The 22,846-nt window shown below is 44.1% G+C and overlaps 1 protein-coding gene across 1 annotated transcript; it reads right to left on the reverse strand.

The window, feature by feature from the left end:
• Positions 1-8,872: 8,872 nt before the first annotated feature.
• Positions 8,873-21,389, reverse strand: LOC121277755 (histone H2A-beta, sperm-like). Its single transcript, XM_041187393.1, has 2 exons — positions 21,100-21,389; positions 8,873-9,014 (listed from the first exon to the last, which is right to left on the reverse strand). Exons 1-2 carry the CDS (start codon positions 21,387-21,389, stop codon positions 8,873-8,875), a joined length of 432 nt encoding a protein of 143 aa, XP_041043327.1.
• Between the last annotated feature and the right edge of the window lie 1,457 nt (positions 21,390-22,846).

The raw sequence follows: 22,846 nt of genomic DNA on the forward strand, positions 1-22,846 counted from the left end.
ACTGCTTTCCGAAGCAGGCACCAGCACAGATACCAGCACCTCAGTGGGTGTTACATCAGCGGCTAGTATCTTGGTGCACATTTATGAGGGCACTTCACAGTCACCTGAGGTGCAGGTTGGAGGCAAAGAGTGCCCATGGTGATGGCAGTCGAAGGACTGCTTGGGACCAGGACGATGCTCAGTCAAAGGCTGATGATGAGCCTCTGGAGTCGCCCATTAGACATTAGATGCTGGATGTCCAGCTGGGTGGGTGGGAGGATCTGGCAGAGATCCATGAGCGTCTGCATTCCATGGTCTCCATGATGTAGGAGGCCATGCGGAGTGTGGTTGTCATGGGTGAACACGCCGCCTCCTCTATTGAGAGAGTGGCAACTCTCATGGAGAGGCAACTCCAGGCACAGAATCAGGTGTTCTTGGGGTTGCACTCAGACCTGCAAATCCTCACACAGGCACTGAGCTCAGGTGGTCAGTTTCAATATGGGAGATGGATGAGGCACCCACTATCCCAGGTAGGTGCCTGTACATTAATGCTGAGCAGGGAGGTGCAGAACGACCTCATGTTGAGGATGAGCTGCCTGTTGTCTCAGTGGGCTCCTCTCAGGGTGCTCTGGATGATGGCAGCAGCTTCTCCATCCCTCTGCCAGTGACCGTGGCATCTGATGAGGCTGTGATGACTGAGGAGATGCCAGCCGCTACCTCCCAGGTGGGGCCAACACAGGCTCCACTGGCCAGAGGACACCACCAAGGTCACCAAGGCCAACAAGACAGCAGAGTCAGCAGGCTGTCTCCAATGCTGGTGCTAGCGAGGGGGGAGCACCTAGACGTAGCACTCGCACATTTAAGTTAAAGGCACCATAAGCACAAGAGGGATAGGTCACGTGTGATTTTATGTTCATTTATGTTTACTTTATCTATACGGGTCTGAGATTGAAGACCAGAAAAGATTACGTAAATAGTTTGGAATTGTCACAATGAGATTAATTTTTTTTGTCATCATGACCTGTGCATGCTTCACTTTTTTATTTTATTGGTGGACGGTACACCGTATGTAATGCTGGGCATAAGTGGCTTGAACTTTATTGCACAGGCACTGAGGCCCTTTCAGACAGCTGGGATTGAGGAGGCAGACCTGGCATGTAGTTGAAATTGATCTTTGGTAGCCTACCTGAGGGAGCATTGGATCAAGGTGTCCCTGGAGGTTACCGAAATCTAGGTCCACACCCTCAGCATTTTCTTCACTGTGCTCATCTTCGGACTCACTACTGGACTCAGCATCTGTGGCCTGTGTAGCTGCATCAAGATCCTCTTCCTCCAGTGGATGCCCCCTTGCCAGAGCCAGATTGTGGAGAGTGCAGCATGCAACTACGATCAGTGACACCCACTCTGGGGGGTATTGCAGTGCTCCCCCAGAATGGTCAAGGCATTGGAAGCGCATCTTGAGAAGACCTATGGTCCACTATACCTCCACCTTTGTGGAGCCCTAACTTGTATTGTAACACTTCTCTGCCTCTGGCCTTGGGTGGCAGAGAGGCATCATGAGGCACCTGTTCAATGGATATCCCTTGTCACCCAGCAGCCATTCATCCAGCCGGACTGGAGCACTGAAGAGCCTTGGCACCTGGGAGGGTCTGAGGATATTGGCGTCATGGGAGCTGCCTGGGTACCTTGCAGATCAGCATCCTGTGATCACACACTATCTGCACGTTCATGGAGTGGAATCCCTTCCTGTTGATGAAGGCAACCGCTGGTGCCTTGATGGCCACGTGTGTGCAGTCAATGGCCCCTGGATGTGGGGGAACCCAGCAATCGCTGCAAAGCCTCTGGCTTGCTCAGCCTGGCTGGCCTCATCCATATGGTAAAGATTTAAGGTCAATACCCGCCTGAACAGAGCTTCTGTCACCAGCTTGACGCAACTACAGACAGCTGATTGGGAGAATCTACAAAGATCCCTCACTAAGCCTTGGAAAGAGCTGGGGGCATAGAAGTTGAGGGCTGTTGTGACCTCCAAAGCTACTGGCATGGGTTGTCCACCCTCACAGTCAGAGCTGATCTCGAGCCCAATCATATGACAAATGGAGGTCACTGTATCCATTGAGAGGCGGAGCTTCCTTCAGCATTGCACCTAGGACATATTGAGGTAGCTGCATCACTGCCTGTAAACCCTGGCAGCAGGGTAGTGGCATCTTCTGCAGCCCCTTCCGCCTTGGACTGCCAGCTGGCCCTGCGCCCCTGTGCCTTTGCCCCTTGTCCCACAGGTCCCTACCCTGGAAGCTGCATTGGGACACCTGGCTTCCTCTCACTTCTGCCCCTCGCTTCCTCCACAGAGGGGGTGTGTAGTAATCTGATGCATAATATACCTTTAAGACAAATGTTGTAATGGATGATCACATTATCTTAGTATTCAATAGCAGAGTAGCTCAGGCTACCTCTGAAGTCAGTAGTCTTGAGTTAGAGTCTGGTGTAAACATAGAGTTCTGAGTTTTAAGCACACAAGTGTAGCTATTGAGTTCCATTTGTAAATAAACAGAATGTGTTTCTTCTAAGAACCGTCTACTGATCTTCTCTGTCTTTGGTACCAACTCGGTCACCTTGAAACAAGCATGCAACCTGGATCCTTAAGCCCCAACAAACCAGGGCACTGGATCCAATGAGGTACCACCAGTGAAGACCACAATCCCCATTACCAGGGTAAGGGAAGGCTGTCTGATACCAGGAAGGGTCCACACAGTCTGAATCCTCTGGGGGCCTGGAAGACAGCAATGAGTCCCGAAATGAGGCCTGGAAATGCTAAGAATGAAGCCCCGAACAGAGATGAAGCTGCCAAGTACGAATAAGCAACCAGCTGAAAACTATCTCCAAAGCAGCTCACTATGCACACTGGCAATGCTGCTGACCCTTTTTATCCCGCCCTTGGATGAGGTTTGCGAAAATGTCGGCTGGCAGCCTGCCCGCTTTGCCCGTGTAACAAGCAGAAAATCGCACAAGCAAGGAAAAATCACAGTCAGTTGGACTGTCAAGGGCCTAAAGTAGCCTGTTAATTAATGGCGGGCACCACTCCAGGCACCTTTATGCACCCGTCAAGTGAAATATCGCATGAGTGTGCGATGACGTCAGAACGCTCGCCCTATATCATCACGTACTATTTTACACCCGATCGAGTGGGACACACACTTGACTGCAGGATGAAAAATTCTACCCTTGGAGCTGTGGCGAAGGGGTAGGTCAGTGCAATAGCAGGCTACTAGCATGCAACATCATGGGATATATGATTTCAATAGGAAGCCTCATTATCATTTTACTTCACTGCACATTAATGAGTGTGAAGCAGACCCACATTACACAATTTCATGTTGAGTATTTAAAGAGTCACTTCACAGATGCAATGTTGGAGTTGGTCCGGAGTTTATTGCGTTTTGCAAACTACAAGTTAAGAGAGGGAATCAAGGAGAGCAAAGGCCAAGCCCATACTCAGTGATACCTCCTTGGTCATATGACTGCGGGTAGTATAGGTGAGGAGGGAATTCTCAAAGCAATATGAAAGAAACCAGCTGCCACAACAAAGATGGTAAGGTGGCCCAAGTGATCAGCAGCAGAGGCATGATCCTGAAGACTTCAATGCATTGCAGGAAACGTTTTAATGACTTTACCAGGTTAGGAAACCTGCCCACCCCACCCCTCCTCATTCTCCTTGTCAATTGTAGTCAATTCACAGGAGTGACTCCATACTCTCATAAGTTTCAGAGCTCCCATAGAAAGCTCCCTTTCTATGCACATCTTCATCTCCCCATTCCTCCATCCACTACTGCCACTCACCTTCAATCCTTATGTAATGTGATACCACATACGTCAGCTCCCCCAATTCCAAACATATGTCCTCAAATATAAGTCACTGCCACTCATGATGCTTCTGTTTGATAGTCACCCTCATCCAATGCACTATCCTTTGGATGCACACATGTGATCTAACAACTCATGTATCTATTATGCTCCTTGAAAGGACTAGAAAGTATAAAATACAAGGGAGAAGATTGGAGGTAGACCCATCAGATTGTGGGGCTCCCAAATGTTGAGCCTGTAGGCTGATAGGAGAAAAATTTGCAAGACTACGAGGTAAGATTGTGGGAGTAGGGCTAGCTAAATTGCTCCTGCGTGGCCTACAGGCCGAACAGCTTTTTCTGCACTGCAACCATTCTATGAATCTATTCTATGATCCCAGCTAAAGGAATCATGATGTCACCATCCTAATTATCTGTATTTGACAACCTCCAACCAATACAATGAGTCTCTCAAACAATTATTGTCACTCAAACACCTCTCAGAGGGACCTGAGAAATTGTCTGTGAGCATTGAGCTTTTACTAATTTACTAAATTTAACCATCGTCCATGACATCTCAATTAATGTTGCATCCATTTTAATGCCAAGTTTCTCAAACCTAGGGAAAGCTGTGCTGAAGGCCTTAATTGTGAATCATGATAACATTCTTACTAAAGCACCCTAATTTAAATATTATAACCACAAACTCACCAGTCTACAAGGGTCTGCTGAGATAAACCCAAATCCTTTGTGGTTAAGTGGGAAATAGGCATGTTCATGGCCAGTTTGTGTCAGGTTTCAGATTTTGCAAATTTGAACCTTCTTCTGACCCTCTGGCCCCTGTGTTAAATTCTACTACTGACCACTCCCCTTTTCCTTCTGTCCCCCTCTGATCTGAGGGGTCCCACATGCAAGGCCTATTGACCCTTTCTTCAGGCACCCCTGGAAATGAGCAAGACAAGAACACAGGAAAGTGAGGTCGGAGGACCAGAATCTCCCCCACTACTTCATTTGGATGAGGATGCTTGGCATGTGCCCATTGCAAGGCTGGGCCCTGCACCATCCCTTTGGGAAAGCCACAAAAATCCCATGGCAACATAGTATTACAGGTCTCTGCCCCCTTTTCCCTCATTATTTTCCCTACAGGAATAGATGCCACCTTTAGGAAAATTGACATCATTGTTTCTACTGGAAAGTCTTATAGTAAGCATTATATACAGGCTGGTAGGAAATTTCTTTGTTGGCTATTATCATGAAGGACTTAACATATTTAAAATAAATGGGATAACCTCTAAGTTAACCATTCAACAAATACAATTCACAGATACATTAGTCGGATCATTTCTGAAATTGCATAATGGGATTTCATCTCAAGCATCTCACGCAAAAAACCTTGATTGTGAAGGTTGAGTTAAAGAGTGAATACTTTATGAATTATTTCTGAAAATAAAACATGCTACCAAAGCTTTTTGTCTTGCACTTATCAGGACAACTCACAAGAAATACCAACGGTACAGGGAACAACAATTTATACTGCATAGATGGGTATGTGGAATTTGAAACACATGCAGATCAGCCATGATCTTATTGATTGCCGGAGCAGGCTTGAGGGCCGAATGGTCTACTCCTGTTCCTGCTTCTTATGCTCTTTTGTTCTTATGCATGAGAGGCTTGGGGTCAGCCATTCTCTGATTCATTCCCCATGGCAATACCTTGACCAATCAGAGTCGACCTGCCTGATTTGAATTTGAACAAATGTTTGGCAGTTAACTATCCTCTGCTGCATTCTCCATGGCAATGCCTCTCCCTATCAGAGTCCACTTGCCAATCAATCAGCGTTCTCTTCTCAAGCAGTAAAAACTGATGTTCCCTGTTCTGTTGGTGTTTCTTTCGAGCTGTCCTGATGAGTGCAAGACAAAAAGTTTCGATAACAAGTCTCTTTTTTCAGCAACAAGTTCTGTACTACCAAATGACTACTACGTGAATTCAGAGCTCTTTATATGACAGAAGTCTATATGAGGTATTCAAGGGCAAATAGCAGAGTGCCCTGCATGATTTTTCAATCTAGTAGTTGAATTCCCGATATGTGATTCTGTCATCTGGAGTTTGGTGCCAAGAGCATTAATCAGGAAAGTCTGCCCCTCTGTCTTGTATGTGCTTCCATTGCTTGGCTCTGTTGCTTCCCACATGTGTGAAGGGAGAGGGAGGGACCCACTCACTTACACTATTATTACTGGAGCAGAAAAAAGTTATCAGTTATCAGAAAGTCAGTTAGCAGCAGCGCAAAGTCTTTTGAAACTGAATTGTCCAACAAAGTAAGAGATATTTCTGCTGTATTTAAAATCAGAAATGGATCAAAACATCCTGATATACAAAAACAGCTGTCAGTGTTTATCAGATGAATCATTTGGATGGGTTCCTTTTAGTAAACTCTTGCATTCTGCCAAACCTTCTGTACATGGCATAATTTCAATCATCCTTTCTTAATTAGAAACACAAATTTTATTATCTTATTTAGACACGCACTAGTGATAGTTAATAAGCAATGTATAACAACTGTACCACCCTCCCCTCTTTGTTAATATTTTATGTGTATTTTGTTATAAACATTTAAAATAGCTGTGCTGCTCCCCAGCAATCCATTAAAAAAATAAATTCTATTACTCTCGTAGTAATGATGTCATCTCAGTTGTCAGTGCCAGCTATGATAACCGTCATGAAAAATCACCTGTGACAAAAAGTGGTACAGAGTAATAAGCCAGATTTAATTTTTTATTGTTATAACTATTATGGAAAGGAATGGATATGTGAGTTTAATTACTGTGAAAATAACCCCCATTTAGGAATCAGGTAACAAACTGCTGAAGTTAAGGCTGGGAAGCTTGGGAATAACTGCAGTTTTCATGTTTGAATTTCTGACAAATGTTCCAGGTGAGCAATGGGGAGTGGAGTCACACAAAACACTATCATGCCATTTTGCTAGGGCAGTTTAAGGATAGTTTTATCTATTATCCTTTAATAGCTACTTTTCCTGTATAATTTTAGAATTTTTGTTGTTGTTTAATTGATGTGAACTGCACCAACACAATAATGAAAGAAAGTTTAAAGTGAAAATGGTCTTTTGACAAATTAGGCCCACTCCTTCCATAGCCCAGCACTGACTACCTTAACCATGACCTTTCCTATAAATTTTCATGAGCGGAATTTTCCGGTCGGCGTGTGGGGGCAGGCCTGACACGCCAATGTGTAAAATGATGCGCGATGATGTTGGGCGTGCGTCCCGATGCTATCGTGATATTTTGTTCAGCAGGTGCGCGCTGGAGCCGGCTGCACGCCCACCAAAATATCAACGGCCTTTTGAGGCCATTAAGAATTTAATTAAAGCACTTAAGAACGCTGCCCGTCCAACCTTAAGGTTAGCAAGCAGGCAAAAACCCAAGCAGCCTTCGTGTTTTTCAGGAAACCTCATCCACAGGCGGGTTGAGGTTTCCTGAACTTTTTATTAAGTGAATAAATTAAATTTCATAAGTATAAAAACATGTCCCCACTCATGTGACACATGAGGGGACATGTTTGAATGCATTTTTAAATCAATTCTTTAATTATTTTCATATCCACTCAATCCATGGAGCTGCCTCAGGGAGATTGCTGCGCTCTTTCGTGTGCATGTGTGAAAGAGTGCTGGCCCTGACTCTCCCTCCTCCTCCTGCCCACACAGGTAGCACTGAATGCTACCAGCCACATATTATGCTGGACGGGCCTTAATTGGTCCGCCCACATAAAATGGCGGTGCGGAGTCGATCGCAAGCGGCGATCAGTTCCATGCCCACTCCCATCCAGCCCACCCATCATAGGAAAAATCCTGACCCATATGTGGAGAACACTGGCTTTCAAACACATAACCGCTCTGTCACTAAGATTGCAAATTACCACCTGCATAACATGGCCCATCTCTTTCCCTGTCTCAGCCCCTGTGCTAAAACTCTCATTATGTCATTGTTATCTCCAAAATTGAGGTTTTTAATCAACTCCTAGCCACCCTCCCACATTCCTCCATTGGTGAACTTAAGGTCATCCAAAACTCTGCTGGCTGTGTCTTAACTCGCACCAAATACATTCAGCCATCATCCCTAGATTTGCTGACCTACATTGGCTCCTGGGTGAGCAGTACATTGATTTTAAAATTCTTATTGTTCTTTTCAAATCCATCCATGGCCTCACCTCTCCCAATCTCTCCCAGCTCTACAACCCTTCAAGATATCTGTGCTCCTCTAATTCCAACCTCTTGAGCATCTTTGATTTTAATTACTCCACTAATGGTGGCCATGCCTTCAGTTGCTTTTCAGTAAGCTTTGGTATTACCCCTCTAAACCTCTCTGCCACTCTACCTCTCTCTTCCTTTGAAACACTCCTTAACCCCTTCCTCTTTGACCAAGTTTCTGGTCATCTACTCTAACATCTTATATGGCTCAGAGTCATATTTTGTTTTGTAATGTTGCTGTGAAGCATTTTGAGATGTTTTATTACATTAAAGGTGCTATATAAATACAAGTTGTTTTTATTATTGTTGTTGTTGTTCTGGTGATCACACACCAATTGTATATTAATGGAGGGGAAACCTTGTGATTCATGAAAGCAGGGGGTTGGTTTGCAATAGACCTCATTGTAGTCCGTGTAAATCCATTGCTGCCCTGGATTTGACGGAAGTCATTTGATGGATTTGATCAGCATAAGCACTGAGTTTATCCAGTACTCCACTGGAAATGTGATGAAATTATTTGTGTTAGCATGGCATGAGTTCCAAACTTAATGTAAGAATGAACTACAGACCAACTGATGTTACTGATGTTCCCCAACCGCAGCCTGGAAGGCCTGTGGGCTGCAGTGACCTTGACTACAACAGGCAATGTGGTACCAGTTTTTACGGTGAGTTGCAGGCATTCTTGGAAGAGGTGGCACAGGCCCGTGGTAGCCTCCCTTGTAAAGCACATTGTTCCTTTCCAAAGTATTGATATATAACACTGGGCCTAGATATCTTGCTGGGAGGGTAAAGATTTCTACAAGCTTTCCTCTTCCTTATGCAACTGTAGATCCATGTGATCCTTCCATCTGTTCTCTTCCTCTTGCCAGAATGGAATAACCAAAAGGTTCCCGAAGGTTGTCAACATGTTCCAAGCAAAGTCCACAATATTTCCACACCTAATAAATGAATGAGAAATACAGCAGGATGTCTGCCAAATGTTTGCATTCTAGCAATTGGCTCCAGAAGCCAATATCTACACCAATACCACCACACCCCTTCCTGCATCCACCCATTCCTGGAACTGACCTAAGGGCTGCTACCAGCAAGTGGGACAAGCTGTCTTGATCTGCTCTGTATGGGCATGTGCTGCTTACGCAGTGCTGTGTCTTATCTTGCTGGCTTTTGGGTGAAATGTTATAAGCAAAGCTCTGCCTATATGCTTAGGTGGATTTAAAAGGTTCCTAGCAATATTCGATGAACAACAGAGAATTCTCCTGATATTCTGGCCAATGTCTCCTACGATCAAGACATCAAAAAATGATTAATTGATCGTTTATCTAATCAGTGAGGCTTAGTTCTGTGCAAATTTGCTGCCATTTTTACCTTCATAACAGTAGTGACTGTCAATCATCAGCTCTGAATTGCCTTGGGATGTCCTGACATGATGACAAGCTACTATATCAATGCAAACTCTTGAATGAACTCTGAAAAATACCCTGTGGCTCAATTATAGATTCTGAGCTTACAGGCTTAGGTTGTGTTTGAAGTGAATATTTTGATTTGTAAAACATTTGAGTGAAATACTGGTTGTCAAAGTTTGTCAATGGTGATGGGAAAAATTTGTGATGATACATTAAGAATAGCAGATATAAGATGCATATCTCACAACTTTAAATCTAGTTGGTTTATATGCAATCTTTTCCAAAACACTCAACAAGGTGAGTGCAAACACTGTTAATGCGAGCTCTCATAATACTAGCAAATACATAAAACTTAATGTGAAGACTGTGGAGAAATGTATAATTTATTTTATCAATCTTTCTATACCAAAATATTATCAAGTCTACAAATCCTATTGAGATTCAAACTTTTTTATGTTTTAAAAAGATAATATAGAATAACAGTTTCAATCATGTGATGGCCAGTTTTGATCATCAAGCAGCCTGAGGGATTGGTAGGGTAGTAGTGCAAGGAACAGATATTAAACCTCCCCACCTGATAGAAACCTGGAAAATGAGTTGTTAAATTGCCTAGGTAACTACCTGGATCCCATCATTTCTGATTATACAATCTCTCCTGTACAGCCAGTTAAATTGCCTTGCAAAAACAGGCAGGGTTTTAATTAACATAGGTTAATCAGAGTCAGATGACATCAGTGACAACCATTATAATTTTGGACTTAGCAGGACAGCCACCATGGTTTTTATCTACCAAATGAAGGCCAGCCTGTGGAAAATTGGGAAGCAGCTGGTAAGTGTTTTACTTTTCCTTTGTTACCACAGGAGGTGCAGGAGTACTCTTCCCTCTTCCCTATCACATGATCTCCTGAAAGCCCTTACCCCACACTTACCTGACTAGTCTGGCTGCCTGATGCTCTAGAGGCCTGGCAGCTGCTTCCCCCACCCCCCCACCCCCGCCACATCGCATAGGAGATAGCATGCTCATATAGTAAGGACTCATGGAGTTGGGGGCAATACATTAGCATGAGTAGGGGATTGTTAACAGTAGGAAGGGAGCAAAGAATAGTGATAAATGGGGCATTTTCAAGTTGGCAGGCCGTGACTAGTGGAGTGCCTCAGCTACTCACAATCTATATAAATGACTTAGACAAAAAAAAACAATAGTAATGTCTCTAAGTTTGGGATGACAATACAAAGTTAGATGGGAATGTAAGCTGTAAAGACAAAAAGAGGCTGAAAAGATAGGCTAAATAATTGGGCAACAATGTGGCAGATGGAGTGGGTATGTGGATAAGTGTGAAGTTATTCATTTTGGTAATAAGAATAGCAATGCAGATTTTTTTTTAAAGTGTGAAACTTGTGAATATTAATGTTCAGAGATACTTGGGTGTACTCATACGAGGAAGATAGAAGCTAGGTGCAGATAAGGCAAACAATTAGCAAGGTAAATAGCATGATGGCCTTCATTGCATGGGGATTGGAGAATAAGAATGAGAAAGTCTTACTACAATTGTAAAAGACTTTGGTGAGTCCACATGAGGAGTATTGTGCATAGTTTTAGTCTTCATGTTTAAGGATATACATGCATTGGAGGTGGTACAACGAGGTTCAGTAGATTGGTTCCTGGGATGAGAGGACCGACCTGTAATGAGAGGCTGAGTAAATTGTACAAATAATCTCTGAAGTTTTGATCTCACTGAAATATACAATTAGGGTAAGCAATGAAATGTTGTTTCCCCTGGCTGGGGAATCTAGAACAGGGCAGTCTCAGGCTTTAGGACTGAAGAGAGGAGAAATTGCTTCACTCAAATGGTCATGAATCTTTAGAATTCTCTATCACAGAGGGTTGTGGATGCTCCAGCATTGCATATATTTAAGGCTGAGATAGACAGACTTTTGATCTCTCAGGGAATCAAGAGATATGGGGAGTGGGCAGGAGAGTGGAGTTTGGCCAAGGATCTGTCATTATCATACTAAACGGCGGACCAGCTCAAGGGGCCATATGGCCTACTCCTGCTCCTCTTTCTTATGGTCTTGTTTCTTATGTGGGCTGGAGGTTAAAATCACCATAACCTCATACCATGGAGTGTGTGAGAGAAATTAACTGAAGCTGGTTTCCCACCAGAAACCCACTGGCAATTAAATTCCCCATTTTTACACAGGGAACCAAGCAGAAGGATTGGTGATTAAAGAGATCGGCGGGTTCACTGATTGTATTTTGTTGGTGCACTAACGTCCTCATTCAATGTTGTGGCTACCGTGCAAACCATGATAGGTAAGATGCTGGGGAGGGGTGTAGAGATCCATTTCAGAGATGCATACTTTCACCCTTGATATTAGGGACTAGGACACTACCCTGTGGAACTCCTGCAGCAATGTCCCAGGACTGAGATGATTGACCTCCAACAATTGCGTTCCTTTTTGCAAAGTATGACTCCAATCAGTGGAGAGTTTTCCTCCTGATTCCCATTGACTCCAGTTTTGCTAGGGTTCGTTGATAACACACTCAGTCAAATGCTGCCTTAATGTCAAAGGCAGTCATTCGCACCTCACCTTGGGAGTTCAGCTCTTTTGTCCATGTTTGGACAAAGGTTGTAATGAGATCAGGTGCTGAGTGGCGCTGGTGCAATATCCAAACTGGGTGTCAGCGAGCAGGTTATTGCTGTGTAAATGCTGCTTGTTGGAAATGTCTACAGCACCTTCCATTACTTTACTGATAATCATGCATAGACAAATAGACAGTAACGGGCTGGGTTGTATTTGTCCTGCTTTTTGTGGACAGGATGTTCCTGGGTAATTTACCACATTGCCAGGTAGATGACAGTGTTGTAGCTGTACAGGAACAGCATGGCTAGAGGCATGGCTAGTCCTGGAGCACTCGGGGCATGACTAGTCCTGCCAGAATATTGTCAGGACCCATGGCCTTTGAATTTTTTCAGTGCTTTCAGTTGTTTCTTGATATAATGTGAAGGGTATCAAACTGGCTGATGACTGGCATCTGTGAAGCTGGGGACCTCAGGAGGAGGCCAGGGTGAAACATCCACTCAGCACTTCTGGCTGAAGATGGTTGCAAATGCTTCAGCTTTATCTTTTACACTGATGCGCTGGTCTCTGCCATTATTGAAGATGGGAATATTTGTGGAGCTTCCTCTTCCAGTTAGTTGTTTAATTGTCAGCCACCATTCACAACAGGATGAGGCAGGACTGCAGATCTTAGATCTGATACCTTGGTTGGGGATCGCTTAACTCTGTCTGTTGCTTCTGCTTATGGGGCAGAATTTTCTGCCTGTTGGGTGGGCGGGCCCGACCCAATCTCCGGCGGGCTGTGAGCTGATCCCCGCCAGAGAAGCGGGCCCCGCCGTCACTTTACGTGGGCAGGCCAATTAAGGCCCGCCCAGCGTGACATCCGGCGAGAAGTGCTATGCACTCCCTGTGCGGGAGGGGGGATTCCCCAAAAGCGAGAGTGTGCTCTTTCACGCATGCACACAAAAGAGTGCACATCTCCCTGAGGCTAAGTGCTGCCTCAGAGAGATCGCTGACAGTTTTAAAAACGTTAAAAATAAAAATATCCTTAACATGTCCCCCTCATGTGACAATGTCATATGAGATGGGACATGTTCATAAATTACAGTAAAATTTTATTAAATTTTTTAAATCCCTACATGAAACCTTATCCCACCGGTGGGCGAGGTTTCATGTTTTCTCTAGTTGCCGCCGGGGCTCCTGGCCTGCCCGCCAACATTAAGATTGGACAGGCGGGTCCTTTAATTTTTTTAATGATCCTGTCAATAGCCTCAATTGGCCATTGACAGGTCGGTGGCGGACAGCTGATTTGGCTGTGCCCCCGCCTTCCTGAAAATTTAAATGGAGCGGGATGACGTCGGGGGGATCTTTACGCGTCGGCAAGCAGGCCCCGCCCCCTGCTCGCTGACAGCAAAATTCTGCCCATGATGTTTGGCATTCAAGTGTAGTATAAGGGTGTTTGGCATAGCCAGGGTTAATGTGAGACTGGAGAACAGTATCACCCACAGTATGATGTAAAGGATCACCTGACAAGGGACCTGAGTCAGTCTGAGTGTGTGCAGAGTTCTGTGTAGAAGTAGGCATGGAAATTGCTCATAGATTGGGCTATACCTTATATATATATATATGTATGTACATATGTATGTAGTTCAGTGTTACTAATAAACACTACTGTTCAACCTTACAAACATCTGAACCTCTTCATGAAACCTACTGATCAGAACAAACCCTTAGAACAGCAAGTAGTCGTGTCCTGTTGCCTCATCAAGTTGACATCTCATTTTTTTAAGTATAGCTGGTGCTGCTTCTGGCATGCTCTTCATGGAAACAGGATTGATCCCCCAGCTTGACAGTGATGATACAGTAGTGGATATGCCGGGCCACGAGGTTATAGATTATGGTTAAGTACAATATTGCTGCTGCAGATGTCTCACAGCGCCTCATGGATGGCCAATTTTGGCCTGCTAAACCTTTTCTAAATCAATCCCATTTAACATAGTGGTAATGCCTCACAGAAGAATGGAGGGTATCCTCAATGTGAAGATGGGACTTTGTCTCAAAAAGGACTGCATAGTGGTCACTCCTACCAATACTGTCATGTGCAGATGTATCTGTGACAGACAGATTGATGAAGACGAGGTCAAGTAGGTTTTTCCTTCTTGTTGGTTCCCTCACCACTTGCCGCAGACCCAGTCTAGCAGCTATATGCTTTAAGACTAGGCTATCTCAAGCCACTCTCAGTAATGGACTTTGAAGTTCACTAACCAGAGTACATTCTGTGTCCTTGTCAGCCTCAGTGCATCTTCTGAGTGGTATTTGACATGGAGTAGTAATGATTCATCAGCTGTGGTGTTGCGCTGGGGAGGTGGGTGGGCATGGGGAGCAGTAGGTGGTAATCAGCAGGAGGTTTCCTTGCCTATGTTTGGCCTGATGCCATGAAACTTCATAGGGTCCAGAGTCAATGTTGAGGACCCCCAGGGCAATTCCCTCCTCAGTGTATATCACTGTGCCATCCCCTCTGGGGGTCTGTCCTGCCAGTGGGACAGCACATACCCAGGGATGGTAATAGTGGTGCCTGTGACAATGTCTTTAAGTTATGATTCTGTGAGTATGACTATGTCAGGCTGTTAATGGACTAGTCTGTGAGACAGCTCTCCCAATTTCAGCACTAGCCCCCAATTGTTAGTAAGGAGGACTTTGCAAGATAAACAGGGTTGGGTGTACTGTTGTTGTTTCTGGTGCCTTGGTCAATGATGGGTGGTAAGTCTGGTTTCATTTCTTTGAAAATCACAATCCCGGAGGTTGTGTCAGGATCCTGAGCCTCTGCAACAGGTTTGAATTTTCATTTGGCCATCGAGATGGTGGGCGGGGGTGGTGTGGGAGCTCACCTCCAATTAATGGCCCTTTAAGCTGCTCAAGGAGCTTGTTAAGGGGCCTGTATGAAACTGAATGCAATTTTCAAAATCTTTTCCCAAATAACTTTATTTGCAGTGCTTTTTTCAACAAATCTATCTGACCAACCAACAACAGCACAAATGTTGGTCTTACCTTGTAGGCTGCTGTCTTTCCCTTTCCATTTGCAATGAGTGCCTGCTCAAATTGGCAAGGCAGCGGCAACCCTCAACATGGCTACTGCCTGCCTTTGCTGCAGGCACCAGACAGCCAGCTCCCACTCCCTTCAGGTATTCGGCACCTCTAATTGTGCACCAAGCTTGTCTTCTAGCCAATGAGGCTATTTGAATTTAAAGTTCACATTGTGATAGCAATGCTACTCAGGCCCAGGGTCCTCACCCAGAATTCATCAAGGTTTCAGGTTCCAAACCACGCATTGAAGATCTAGCCCCTATTGTCAAAATGTTCTGCCATTTTAAATATGATAGCAATGCCGGTGACAGCCTCGAGCTAGTCTAAGTTTTAAAACAGAAATAAAAAAGCACAAGATAAAATGTAAAAATAATAATTTCAAAATAGTATTAATGTCATACTGACATATTAGCTTGTTATGACATAACTACAGCCATGGGATGCTTTGCTGATGAATTAAGGTCATTTTGTTCTTCAATAGTAAGTATATGAGGGAGAAAGGAATAAAAGGATATGTTCATAGGGTGTGATGAAATGAGGTGGGAGGAGGCTCATGTGGAGCATAAACACTGACATGTACCTGTTGAACCAAATGGCCTGTTTCTGTTCTGTATAATACTATGCAATACTCATCAAAGTTTCATTTACATTCATTTGTCACACATGCTTCATCAGAAAAAACATCAACATCAGCAATTCATATTTACAACATGTGCCTGGGAGGTAGCATTCCTGCCTCTGAGCCAGAAGCTCTGGGTTCAAGACCCACTCCAGCACTTGAGGGCCAAGAAGGGTGCATTCACAATGCGGGCAAGCAGGTTGCATATCAACCTGTAAATCCTTCCAACATATGTCAATGGCAGGCAGTAAGAGCAGCAGAGAGTCCTGGTCAGCCATGTAACAGAAAGAAACTTGGAACCTCTACCATCACTGTTCATAGCTCTGGACTACAACATGCATGTAAAAGTGCATGGTGTCACAGCTACTCAAGCTCCTTCTGGGGCTGGCTGGTTCACTTGTTGGATAGCTGGTGTGCATCAGATTGGTGCCAACAGCAAGGGGTTCAATCCCCATTCTGGCTGGAGTGGATTTGGAACTTGCCTCCTTGCCCTAAAAGCAATGGAGATCATGGCGTTGTTGGTTGGACCTGCCTTCGGGAAGAGAACTGAAGAAGAAGAAACATGCATCTATGTGCAAAAGATGTCTCAGAATGATTTACAGTAAGAAGAAAAGATTATGATGGACACAAACATAGGAAGAGAGGAGAGAAATGGAAAGTCTTGGTAGGGAAATTGAAGGTATGGTTAAAGAGAATGGTTTTGAGAGTCTTTTTAAAAGCAGCAGGGAGGGTGGAGTTCCAGAGAACAGAATACAGTAATGGCTGAATAAACAAAGGCTGCCAAGAGTGAGCAGAGGAGGATAGATGCAGAATGTAAAACAGGAGCTGATCAATAAGGTGGATTAAGATCATAGAGTCATTTGGAAACATATTAGAAGACCAGGAGCAAGTGGAGCTCAAGAGAGAACAGAGTGATGGAAGTGTGGGACATAATGTGGCTGTACGTTTCATATGAGTTGAAGCTTGTTAATGAGTGAGGCTGGGAGCACAAAAAGAAAGGCAATATAGTAATTTAAAACCATTAGATAAATTTAGCACTACTTTTGGATGCATCTGCAGCCTTCAATGTGAATAAAATTTCAGATGTTGAGTTTTGTTAATTCCCCTCAAATTTTCAGTTTGTTGTTCTTTTGTTTCCTTCTCAAAATTCTCCCCTCTTCTCACAAAGAAATTGACTTCTTGTTGGAGTATTGTTTCACAGATCAGTCTCTCATGCATCTCCCAAGGGACCATCATATGTGAGTCTTAACAATTTTATTAAAGGCAACACAACAAAGCGGGTATCGGAAGCCTGTTCCAGTCCTTAATGAGCATCCACACAGCACATTCTGCAGGAGTAGTTGAAAACAATCAGAATCCTGGCAAATTTCCCCTTCTCTAATCTAAAGGCACAGAGGTCAATTGGAGTGCCCTAACTTCCATCCCAGCTAAGATTAGTTAATTTTGTGTAAATGTGGAATGGAACCTGGGATTATCTGTAGGGCTCAACTCCTCATTGAATAAACCCACTGAGACATCAGAGGTTTTCCTAAGGATATGTTTGGATTACACAACTCCAATTAAAGAGACAGCAGTTTTAAAACAAATCTGAGATTTTCCCAGAGTGTCTATGCAAAAACAGCTGGTATCAATCGCAGGCACGGGATTGGAAGAAAAGAATCTGCAATGTTTGTTTTGAGAACACTAAGCAAATAATTACGTAGACCGGGTGAAGAGGTGTTAAAAAGCAAGAAAAACAGATGATGCCTTCATTTCTGTGACAGTGCATGATGAAGAAGTGAAGTTAAAAGTCTCAGGGTGGGCAAGTCAGGATGTAATGAAAGGCAATCTTACTTTCATTCCTGTGATCTATGTACAGACCAATATGCAGCAACAAAGGAAGAGTGTTGGCATGGATGCATGTGAAGGAAATTCTACTAAACTCTATCACACTCTATTATGCTGATGCAAATGTGGCGGACAACACATGTTTTGCACTTTTGTATTTTTAATCTGCAGATCCAAAATTATCTGATCATTCATTTATTCACTTACTGCTTGTGACACCTTGCTGGGCATAAATTAGCTGCTGCATTCGCCTACATAATAGTGAGTACACTTCAAAACACAATTTGCTGTAAAGCACCATAAAATGTGATAAGTCACTATATAAATACAAGTTCTTTCTTTACAAGGCAATGCCTAAAACATTCTGTAGAACGAGAGAAAGTGAGTTGGAATGCAAAGTGATATATTGGTTGCTATGTGATTGTTAAGGGTTATTATTTACAAACATTCTGTAACTGAGTTTGGAGATTTATTTGGAAGGAGTTGAATTCTGCTGCTCATGTGGGTTTTCACATGGACTCCATTCATTATATTGCCTTGATTACTACAGACTTGATAGGATCTATAATATACAAATTTGAACAGTCATTTCTTTTTCTAAAACAAAATGTAAAAATGTAAGTTCATTTTTTATTAATTTTTCAATGTTCTAATTATATTCACGGATTTTATATCAAATGTTTCTTGTGATGATGTATGAGGTGTAAGAGCAGCACTTCAGCAATGGAACAGGAGAGTGTCTGAAGGTGTGTTGACACTGAAGGAGTAAAGCTGAGAGCAGATATGTGTTTTTCCCACTATCAGCTGTACTTATAAATATAAATGACATGACCTGTAGCGAATTGACCACATTTTAGAATCACCTCGAAGTGGGTCTACAAATCTGCAGTTGCATAAAGTGCCTCTTGTCACATAAGTTAAATGGAAGGAACCTGACCCCTACAAGCAGGTCTCTGTATTACATGACAGATCCCAGCTGATTTATAGAGACCAACAACAGCAGCAAACTTAAATACCAAGAGCAACACACAGAGGTTGATTGTTCCGCACCCAGAATCAAAAAAACATAGCACATCAGCCACAGAGGCAGGAGTTAGAAGGTGAATCTAGCCATCTCATACTCTGAGATGTGCAGAGTGCCAGGACTCAAACCATTAGAAACTGAGGGATTAGAATAGAAAATGTCAACAGGCAGAGCCAAATGAAATAGTTTTGGAGCCATAAAAAAGAAATGTGAAGGAACCAAAAAGAAAATGCGGTTTTGCAGTGTAACAATTAAAATGCATGTTATTTACTATCACCAGTGATTTCCATAAGAGTTTATCCGATCTCCCTTCAATAAAGATCAACAGAAACCCCAGAAAAATGCAAAGTTATGACAGAAGAGCAAGAAATTCCTGTGGAAATTATATCCCTACATTTTTGAACTTATAACTCCAGAGAATGGATTTTCTAGACTTGTCCTCTCTCGCTCCCTAGGTCTTTATTTGCCCAATATCTAAGTAATTTGTAGCAAACTGATTCAGTGGAGGATGTTTTTCTGAAGTTGAGCTAAAAACTTCTGGGCAGAATCTTACCTGGGCAGGTTTGGCAGGAGGGCATTTAATCAGGCGGAAGGATAGTGGGTGGGGATCTCGCCACTGTCCCACTGCCAATCTGATTAAGTCCATGTTGGCCTGTGGATGGCCTACCTGCCCATCATCAATTCAGGCCCTTAAGTGGACAATTAATGCCCAGGGGAGAAATTCTATCTACAATGCCTCCGCCGCATTCTCCAGAATCAATGGGAAGACCGTCGAACAAATGTTAGTGTCCTTCTTGAAGCCAGCTCCACGAGCTTTCAGGCAAAACTCCTGCAAAATCAACATTGATGGACTAGACACTCTGTCCGGGTAACTGAAAACGGTCTCCCACATCAGGTCCTGTTTTCCCAACACTGAAACGACCAGCATTCCAGGGAGGGCAAAGAAAATGCTACTAATGCACTTTGAAGCTCTCCTTCAATTGCAGCAGCATTGACATTAATGATTGGGAGGAGCTTGCTACCAATTGTTCAAAATGGTGACAACTTGTCCATGAAGCTGCATCATGCTTCAAGTCCAAACACCTTAATGATGAGGCAGGGCACCGGCGGAGAACTCAGAGGAAGCAAATCCTGCCCCATGTGCCTAAAGACCAGTCACGTGAAGACCCATGTGGAGGGTTTGGGGGCTGTGGTGGGTGGGCTTAGGACCACAAAATTAAATGCTGTAAACTTCTCAAACTTCTCTTATGAATTTAAACCAGCATATAAATAGCAGTCAAAATTTTCATTTTGCACTGAAGTAGGCACAATTCTAATGGCACGCTGTGTTGCTGTACCAAAGGCTTGAGAATCTTGGGCCTCATCAAAATTAATGTGAGAAACTAAAGACTGGAAGTGATGCAAAACAGGGTGTTGACTCATTATTGCCCGTTTTATTACTCTTGAAAATTCTGGGAATGAAATCCCTATTTATCACTAAGGGATTGCTTAAGAAACGTTTCACAAATCTTTACCCCATTATAGGGTCACTCCATCCTGCACCATCCTGTTAAAATCTAGCCAAAGGGGGACACACTGGGTAATTAAAGTTTTTCTGCAGGGGAGGATTCCTAATCACCCATTGTAACTCTGGCAAAAAAAGTCCATTGTAATCCCAGAGAAATAACATAAAAGGCGTTTACTGTAAAAGGCCTTTATAGAAACCCAATCCTATGACTTAAATGCTTCTAGAAATGATTTCTCTCCAGGTATTGCTGCCACACTCTTTTTAGATGTTGCAGTTTCTCATTTATTAGTTAGATGTTTCCACTTAATTCACCAGTTTCTCTCACACCTCAAATAACAATTAGTATTTTTAAATACTATTTGCATATTTATTTAGCACAAATGTACAACATCATATGGAACTCAGGATAGGTTGTAAATTCACAGTGTACAACACAATTTGCATGGCAGCTTCTGGAGAAAGGGGAAACAATCCAGTTCTTGAGTTAAGGTCATACTGAATTTTTGTATCATGTGTCATTCTTCGCTGAAAAATTCAGGTCATCAAAACAATCAACATTTTTTCCTGAACTGCTGGTACATATCTGATTGACATGTCCTGGAGATAGTGTCATTAGCTTAAAAAGGGCAGATGCCATTTCTGCTATATTGTGGGTTGGTGCCAGAGAAGTCAGAATGGTAAGGTTGTATTAGCTACAGAGTTGAATTGTTTTGTAAATGTAGTGATTTCTTTGTAGCCACTTTCCTAACATCAGTTGATTGCTCTGTGATTAACTATCCTTACGTACACAGTATTGGGTCTCCAATTTCACTGTTGCTACAGTTACTTAGCCTATTGGATGCAGGTGTAATGAAAGAAGGAGAAAAGCTACATTTTTCCTTGTCTGATTTCGCCCCTTCAGGCATAAACCTTGCTGGGGTGGCCAGTTTTCTTAAACAGCAGCACAGCCTGGATGTTGGGCAGGACCCCACCCTGGGCTATGGTGACCCCTCCCAGCAGCTTGTTGAGCTCCTTGTCATTGCGGATGGCGAGCTGCTGGTGGCGGGGGATGATGCAGGTCTTCTTGTTGTCCTGAGCCATGTTGCCAGTCAGCTCAAGGATCTCGGCTGTCAGGTACTCAAGGACGGCAGCCAAGTAGATGGGGACTCCAGCCCCAACACGCTCGGCAGAGTGACCCTTGTGCAGCATCTGGTGGATATGGCTGACAGGCAACTGGAGACCGGCTCTGGAGGAACGAGTCTTTGCCTTGGTATGCCCTTTGCCTCTGGTTTTACTATGGCCAGACATCTCTCCCCCAGAACAAGCTTGAAAGCTACATTTACACAGCACCTTTCACAATATCTCAAATCACTTTACAGCCAATTAAATACTTTTGAGTTGTAGTCACTGATATAATGTAAACAATGGTTGGTGTCGGCGGTGTTCGGCAATGTGAGCGGACAATATGGCAAGAAGGCAAAAAATCAGTTTTACGATGTCATGAAAACAGTTTGCCATCATCCGCTCAACATATCGATGGCGGGTCATTTCCCACCATCGGACATCGGGAACCTCATTGCAATACATCTGCGTATCATCATAAGGCCAGCCCGCCGGAATCATCCCTGCATCCACCCCCCCACCACCCACTGCCGGATCATCTGCCCACATCAGCGTCAAGGTGTGCATTTAGCAGGCTACACTTTGAGGGGAACTCAGAGGTGAATGCAGAGTAATGTTGCGCAGTGCTCACAAAGGTCACCTGTTGGACTTCAAGGTTGAGGTACTTGTAGGGGGCAAGGGCTGACCTGTGGTTGAGGCAAGTTGGGGTGGGAAACAGGTGGAAGGGCTGCCCTGCGGCTGAAGGTAGTACAGAAGCATGTGCAGGGTGTTGGGGGGAGGGATGTGGCCACACATTAGGGAAACCTTGTACAAAGTGACCATTCCACTGCAGCTCAGACAGTTCAGATGCAGCCACATTGACATGCATGGAGTCAGGCCTCTGTCTTCTCTGCCCAATCAAGCAACGCAGAGGCATGAAAGTGCCACCAAGTGCTCCAGAACTTTTAACCCCTCGGGCACAGACTGCATACTAATGAGCATTTTAGTGGACTGCAGAACAATTGGATGACTGAGCATGTTGTATAATCTCCTTGCTAAAGCTGGCCATGGAGCAGTCACTGCGCACGTCTAGGGAACTGGTCAGTCACACCTGGCAGCTACTGCAGGATTTGGCCAGGTGGACATGGACAGCATCCACTGCCAGTGGCTGCAGCACTTAATTTTTACACCAGAGTCTCCTTTCAGGGCTCCACAGGTGACCTCTGTGGGATATCACAAGTCTCCCCCACAAATGCATCCATGAAGTCACGGATGCCATCTTTGTGAGGGCACACAACTTTGCGCAATTTGCCCAGGGCCAGGAGAGCCAGGATGCAAAAGCAGTTGGATTTGCCCAGATCTCGGGTTTCCCACAGGTGCAGTGTGTGATCAACTGTACTCACATGACACTCAGACCTCCGTCGCAACAAGTGGTCAAATAGATCAACTCAAGGGCTTCCTTCGATGAATGTGCAGCTGTTGTGTGACCACCACAAAAACATCCTGCAAGTCTGCAAACAGTTTCCATGGAGTGTCCACAACTCCTACGTTCGCAGTCAGTCACAGATCCCTGACGTCTTCCAGGGTCCACAGAAGCTGCAGCGATGGCTCCTCAGGGACAAGGGCTACCTACAGAGGACCTGGCTGATGACACCCGTGCGGCA

This window comes from Carcharodon carcharias, chromosome 5, assembly GCF_017639515.1.
Source record: "Carcharodon carcharias isolate sCarCar2 chromosome 5, sCarCar2.pri, whole genome shotgun sequence".
Lineage (NCBI taxonomy): Eukaryota > Metazoa > Chordata > Chondrichthyes > Lamniformes > Lamnidae > Carcharodon > Carcharodon carcharias.

Excerpts from the sequence above, each read along its gene's own strand:
- LOC121277755 (XM_041187393.1), bottom strand. The coding sequence starts at position 21,389 with ATGTCTGGCCATAGTAAAACCAGAGGCAAAGGGCATACCAAGGCAAAG. Across the intron at positions 9,015-21,099 it reads GACAAGGAGCTCAACAAGCT|GTGTGGAAATATTGTGGACT; the intron begins GCTGGGAGGGGT and ends TTCATTTATTAG.